General features: G+C 45.2%; 1 protein-coding gene across 2 annotated transcripts in view; it reads left to right on the top strand.

Moving 5' to 3' along the window:
- The window catches only part of LOC101984321 (coagulation factor XI), a 19,175-nt gene extending 17,424 nt beyond the window's left edge, over window positions 1–1,751 (top strand). For both annotated transcript variants that reach the window (XM_013351956.1, XM_026786878.1), the window contains one exon: window positions 103–1,751. In XM_013351956.1, the coding sequence (XP_013207410.1) occupies window positions 103–264 (162 nt within the window). In that variant the 3' untranslated portion in view covers window positions 265–1,751. The remainder of the gene's footprint in view (window positions 1–102) is intronic.
- Window positions 1,752–6,832: the final 5,081 nt, after the last annotated feature.

Here is a 6,832-nt window from a genome sequence, read left to right as displayed (position 1 = left end):
GAGAGAGAGAGAGAGAGAGAGAGATTGCTGCAAACAATGCTTTTTTAATACTCAGAGTGTCTGCAGTGGCCTGTGCATGTTTCCTCTTCTTGCCTTCCACAGGGAGATTCTGGAGGGCCGCTGTCCTGTAAGCACAATGGGGTCTGGCACTTGGTGGGCATCACGAGCTGGGGTGAAGGCTGTGGCCAGAGGGAAAGGCCAGGTGTCTACACCAACGTGGCCAAGTATGTGGACTGGATTTTAGAGAAAACTCAAACGGTGTGAAAGAGTTCAATAGGTATCATTTGGTGGCCCTGGAAGATTAGTCCACAAGAGAGGGCTTGATCTCAGTGACGAGGACACTGGGATGCTGTATCCTCCGCTGTAACAAACCGAAGGGGCTTGATGGATGTAAGAAAAGACAGAAAGAAAACTTATTTTCAGAACTCCTGATCTGAAAGAATCATAGATTGTTTCCCACATCCATCCTCTACTCAATGAAACAAAGGCAGCTGGGAGATACTTTTAAAATGAAAATACAGCAGATATCCTAAGAAAGTATCGAGCAGAGGTCCTGTTGGCCTTTTAGTCTCTGTGACAAGTACCTGAAGCCGTTCAGGGGAGGAAAAGCTTCTCTTGCCCACCTTTCCAGAGGTTCCAGCCTGTGATCTGCTTGACGGCCTCCATTGCTTTAGCTTGAGGTGAGGCAAGCATATGGCAACAGGAGCCTGGAAGAGGAGTTGCTTGCTTCATGGTAGCCAGAAAGCAAAGGGGAACAGGAAAGTACTGGGGACAAGATGGGTCCTTTAAGGAAACAGTACCACTCCTCTACTTCTTCCAGTGACATCCCAGTCTGTAAAGCTCCCAACTCCTTCCCAGATTGCACCCCGACTGGAGACAGTTCACATGCGAACCTTAGCAGGCACCAAGAGATCAGATGGAAATGCCATGAAACCATATAAAGGTTGATGACTGCAAAATCCAAATCGCAAGGAATGCAGACAAGAGCACACAAGGACCACTTATAGGAACCTGATCTTTTCTGCCTATATCAAATATGGAAGATGCCGAAATGAAGAGAGATGTGAAGGCAGGGGACAAGACTGGTACAGAGCCTCAGCAGAAACAAGACAGCAAGTGACAACATGGACGGGTGGATGGAAGATCCTCTGCTGTCTTAGGGGTGCCTATGGAGTGCACACTCACCCGTATGGGCACTGGGTCTGGCTACTTAGGGAGGCTGACAGAGTTCAATGATGGGTTTTAAGAAAAACAATCAGTGCTAGCTCCAGGAGAGGGGGTTAGGGGAGACAGTACAGCTCCTGGTGTGTGGAGCAGTGAATCTTCTCGTTGTGCATTTTGTAGCCCAGAGCGTTTTAATGCATGAATCACGGGCAGGTACTAAATATTCAGAATTAAGATATTGCACATAGCTAAATACTGAAAAAACTAAAATGTATACCTTTCTTAACTACTTCTCGGAGAAGACAGAAATACTTCCTCTCCTTCACAACTGCACCCTCACATTGTTCTATGCGAAATACAAAATAAATGGGGAATCAAAGATGCTAGCCTTTGCTTGCTGATTGCGAAGCCGGGACAATGTTCGAGCCCAGTTCTGTTTTATTCTAACACGCATTTTGGATCCCTTACTTTGATCTTTGGGCCTTGTTGTCTTTGTTTTGCCCTGCTTGGAACCGTTTCTTCTTCATCACACGCTTAGCTTGTGCTTCTTCCTCCTCCTTCATCTCCTAGGACCCTTTGCATCCTACTTATTTCTGTCTGGGAGTGTATTTTGTACTATTTTCTGTGACTCATACTAAATAGACTCTGAGCTTCATGAAATAAGGAATAATTTATTGACAATGCCTAAATCCCCAAAGCTCCATGAGACACTGGCCCATACTTGGGCTCAGTAGACTTTTGTCATTTTGCCCAGCTTGTATAGTTATTGAAAATGATGTCATCTTAGTTCAAACACTACGTTATTGTCCCATGCCTAGACAAAATCAGGAATACAGGGAGCTGTTTGAGGATGCTGAAGACTTACCCCCAAACCATGTTGGCTCCTAAATTACTGTGGCATGGTGGACCCGAACCAGATGGCAGGACAGAAAGAAGTGACCTACTTCTTCAAGGTGGTTCCCACCTCATAAAATTCCCAGAACATCCCACCATGAAGCCACCAGCTGAGGAACAGTCTTTCAATTAGAGAGCCTTTTTGATGGGTGGGACGGAGGGTTAGGGACAGTTCCTCTGCAAGCTGTTCAGTCTGTAACTATTTTAACAGTTCGTTATTTGTCCACTAGATGGCGCCTTTATACTTCTTTGTCTCCCTCAAACTCCAAGCAGGAGGCCAGAAAGCAACCTGCAGGTTTAAACAAATTCTCTGTGAATGTAATATCCGGGCCTATTAAATCAAACTGCTTCAATTCCGAGATTCCCGCCTTTTGAAATATAATTGTTGTAAAAATTTAGTCCCTAGCGAGCAGTTTCTCCTTTATGTAGTGCTTTCCCGAATCCCCAGCTCTGGCTTCCACTTCCCTAAGTAGCCAGACCCAGTGGCCATACGAGTCAGGGTGCACTCCATGGACACCCCTAGGAGAGCAGAGATGTTCCATCAACCTGTCCATGTTGTCACTTGCTGTCTTGTTTCTGCAGAGGCTCTGTACGAGTCTTGTCCCCTGCCTGCACGTTTCTCTTCATCTCGGCATCGTCCATATCCTAGCTGGAGAATCAAGCCCCTGATTACTTAAAGAACCGCTCAAATTATGTCATACTTGTTGGAAACAGGCTGCCTAAGGACTTTGAAAGAAAGTGCATTCAGTGTGGTGCTTCCAGCGTGGCTGGATGATGTGGCTCTGGTGTCTTCTGGGAAGCCAGGCATAGTGGGTGGGAACACTGCGCCTGTGGAATCCCAGTCTCTAGTGTTTCTCCACGTCACTGCTAAAGAGTTTGCTCTTAGCCTACACACTCCAGCCATGGTATGCCACCCTCCAGTATCCCCATCGAGTTAGCACGTGCAGACACTTAGCCACTGGCCATCTCAATCCGAGGACTAATAAAGCTCTCTTCTTACTAAGGGTCTGTCTCCTGCATTTTGTATAGTAACAAATCTGATGGTCACACACCAAAACACATGCCTACAGAAACACATACAAATACACACATGCACACATACATCTATGCATATACACATGTATACATACACACAAAGCACAGGCACAAACACATGCACACACACCACACACCACCCAATACTTATGCATATGCACACACAGACCACACAATACATATACACAAATTCACATAGCTACACAGAACAATGCACACACACAGACAACATGCACACATACATACACACACAGCAATACATGCATACACACACATTCATATTCATAAGTAGTTTCAGAGGCAGCACTCTGACAGCCCATGGCTCAGATCTCTCTGCAGAGGTTTCCTACAGCCATGGTTCCTTGGCTCCTCCTTGCCTGACTTAGTCACACACCAACCATGGAGCCCATGGGAACCAGTTTCTGTAAGGTTAGAAATTTGGGTGTTTTTTTTTTGACAATACCATAAAAGGCCACCTAGAGCTGCCGACCTCCAACTAGAATGAAGTTGTTCTTCTCACATGAAAGAGAGAATGCTTGAGGTAGGGGAAAACGCAGACATGTGGACAGTGTTTCTAAACAAATCAGCTGGTTCGGGTGCTGGAAAAAAAAAAAAAGAAAACTAGGAAACGGATGACAATGTCTGGGGACAGGGATTCCTGAGAGAGCACAGATGAACTCTTCAGAGCTTGTGCCTGCCAGAGGGCACAGCTACTGTGGAGAGAAGCCCTCACGGGCCAGGCTTCAGCTGGTTGAAAGTTGAAAACCAGCTGGAAACTGGCTCCCCGCTCAGTCCCGTTTATACTGCCTTCTGCAGGGAGCCCTCAGGTTGCCAGCCTCGGTGGGGGCACCTAGAACAAAGCCATAACTCAGCCTCTCCTCAGCTCCTCTTTTGAGTGTGGGGGATCAAGCTGTGTGGAGACCCCTGACAAGATACGGAGAACATCTGTGTCTGGCTCGCGGGCCCTTTTAGGAAAAGGATGCTATCATGCGCTGCCTGCATGGGGCAAGCGGGCTCAGAAGGGCCTGCCAGACAAACAGGGAGGCAAGTGGTGATCTGTACAGACAGAAGATCTTTCTAACGCATCCCTTCAGAGAGATGCAGAGCTTCCCTCGCTGGAGACAGCTGCTCATCTGTCCAGGTGTGAGCCCAGTGGTTGTCTGTGGGATCCAGCTGGCTTTATTCTCTAGTCTGAAGCCCCCTTGCTCCTTTGTCTAGTTGCCCTGGGACTCACTGTTTCTTGTGGTTAAAATAGGATTTCTGTGACCATCCTGTGCCCCTGGGTGGAGTGAGAGAGCTCTCCTAAGAGACAGACAGGCTTTTCCCTGGCGTGCTGTGTGCTGTAGGAGTAGCCGACTTGCTTTGGTTTTCTCTTGTTAACCTGTACGTTGTTAGCAGAACTCTGTCCTGGCAAAGAATGACAATCCCCGAAGACTGTCACCTTTTCTTTTGCCTGCTGTCCAACCTTTGGTTCTCAGGTGTCCTATTGCATGGACCAGGAGGTGTGCTGAGAGGAAACACCTTGTTCTGACGGAAAGATCTGCAGACACAATGGGGGCCTGGGGATTTTAGCCTTCGATTTACTTACACACACACACACACACATGTGTGTTATTGATTTTATTGAGCTGTACATTTCTCTGTTGCACTCCCTTCCTTTCCCTTCCCCTTCAACCCTGGCCCCCATGCTCCCAATTTACTGATGAGATCTGTCTTTTTCTACTTCCTATGTACATTAGATCCACGTATGTATCTCTTAGGTCCTTATTGTTGTCTAGGTTCTCTGGGATTGTGAATTGTAGGCTGGTTTTCTTTGCTTTATGTTTAAAAACTACTTATGAGTGAATATATATGATATGTGTCTTTCTGGGTCTGGGTTACCTCACTCAATATGGTGTTTTCTAGATCCATCTATTTTCCTGCAAAATTTAAGATGTCATTTTTTTTCCAATGTGTAGTACTCCATTGTGTAAATGTACCACATTTTCCTTACCCATTCTTCGGTCGAGGGACATTTAGGTTGTTTCCAGGTTCAGGCTATGACAAACAATGCTACTATGAACATAGCTGAGCACATGTCCTTGTTCTAGCCTTGGATCTTTACAGATTGCTTATGTTCTAGTAGGGATACACCACACTTTGGCTGTTTATTAATTTTGCTAACTGATCCCCTGATATAGATGAATTAATTTGTTATGTTTTACTTATTAGTTGGTTATAAATCATTGTTGTGGAAGAACACTTCACCAAAAGCAACTTAGAGAAAGAAGAGTTTATCTGGGATCACACTTCCAGAGGGATAAAAGGCCACAAGGACCTGTTAGGGTCACGCAAAAGTCAGCTCAGATTGAAGCTAATCCCTTGCACAGCACTCCCACTTCCTCTTCTACACAGCAACTCTCTTGCATGTTAGTGAGCACAGACGAAAGGACAGATGATGGTATTTGTGGGAAAATAAGAGTAGGAAGATAACACAATACTGCATACACTTGGCTTTGATATTTCCGGCTTATCATATTCATAGATGTAAACCTTTGGCAGGGGCATGATTGCCTTTGAAAAAGGCATCAGTCCTTCTAGTGAGAACAACCTAGCAAACATTCAGCAAAACAAACCTTGTCCACAGATCTGTCTCTCAGAGGTCAAGAAAAGCCAGGGAGCGATCGACATGCCGCACCGAGTAGACATCTGAGTGACCCATTCCATCTGACGTTATTTTGATTCTTATAAAGTTATAAAGGCCATTTTGACTCGTTACAGTGAGAAATCCTAAACCTCTTCCCCATTAAATTGGTCATCAAGGCCTTTGCTTCCAACTTCAATGTGTTTGCATGTGTCCACTTGTGGCATTGATTTTTACTAGGAGGTGTGAAGAAGGATGTATTATTCATCCCAGATGGAAAGGAAGCACATAAAATAAGGACTTCACCAAATTTCCAACGAAGCAAATGATGAGTTGATTCTGGCTTTCCCTGCAGAATGTAGGTGAGGGATTATTGCCAGGAGCAGGAGTAACTCAAAAGCAGCAATATCAAAAAGCCCCACTCCATTGTGGTTGAGGACCTCATGGAAGCTACATCTTGGAATCCCATATTCAGTTAACCTTCCACTTAATGTACACACCACTATTGCAAAGTCATCCTGCAGCCGTGGAGGGAGACAAAAGGCAGTAAGGCCTGGGATTCCAGAGGAGGGCACTGTGAGCCCACTTGGTCCAGAGGATTAACAGCTCTATTGCCATCCCCATAAGCAGATCTATCACTGTGTTACTTTATTCACTTGGTTGCCATGACTACCGGGCTAAAGCTGTATCTACTTCAAGATGCCAAATGGACAATCATGCTATGACTTAAGGAAAAGCTATACTACATAGCATGTGTTTCTCTTCAAAGATCGAGATTAACATCGAATCCACATCACCTCTTTCCTGGTGCAATTTACCATTAAGCCACCATCATCTCTTTCTTGCTAGACCGAAAGACTCCGAACATGCATCAAGACCATCACCTTTTTCTTCTTTATAATATAAAATTTAAAAAGTAATACAAGGTTGCAACACAACGTCAGGCTATGTATTTCAGGACAAAAATCCTTCTAGGTTCTTTGATTCTTATTTAAATTCATATTCAATATCCTTGGGGGTCTTAAGGTCCGGAGCTAGCTGGCTCCTGGGCCCCTCTCCTCACTCACATTTCTACATAACAGTTCACTACTTCTCCAGACAGTTGTGGGAAACAGA

The sequence above is a fragment of the Microtus ochrogaster genome, linkage group LG7_11, assembly GCF_000317375.1.
Source record: "Microtus ochrogaster isolate Prairie Vole_2 linkage group LG7_11, MicOch1.0, whole genome shotgun sequence".
NCBI classification, from domain to species: domain Eukaryota; kingdom Metazoa; phylum Chordata; class Mammalia; order Rodentia; family Cricetidae; genus Microtus; species Microtus ochrogaster.
Note: the sequence above shows the minus strand (reverse complement) of the source record. Positions and strands in the feature narration are given on the sequence as shown.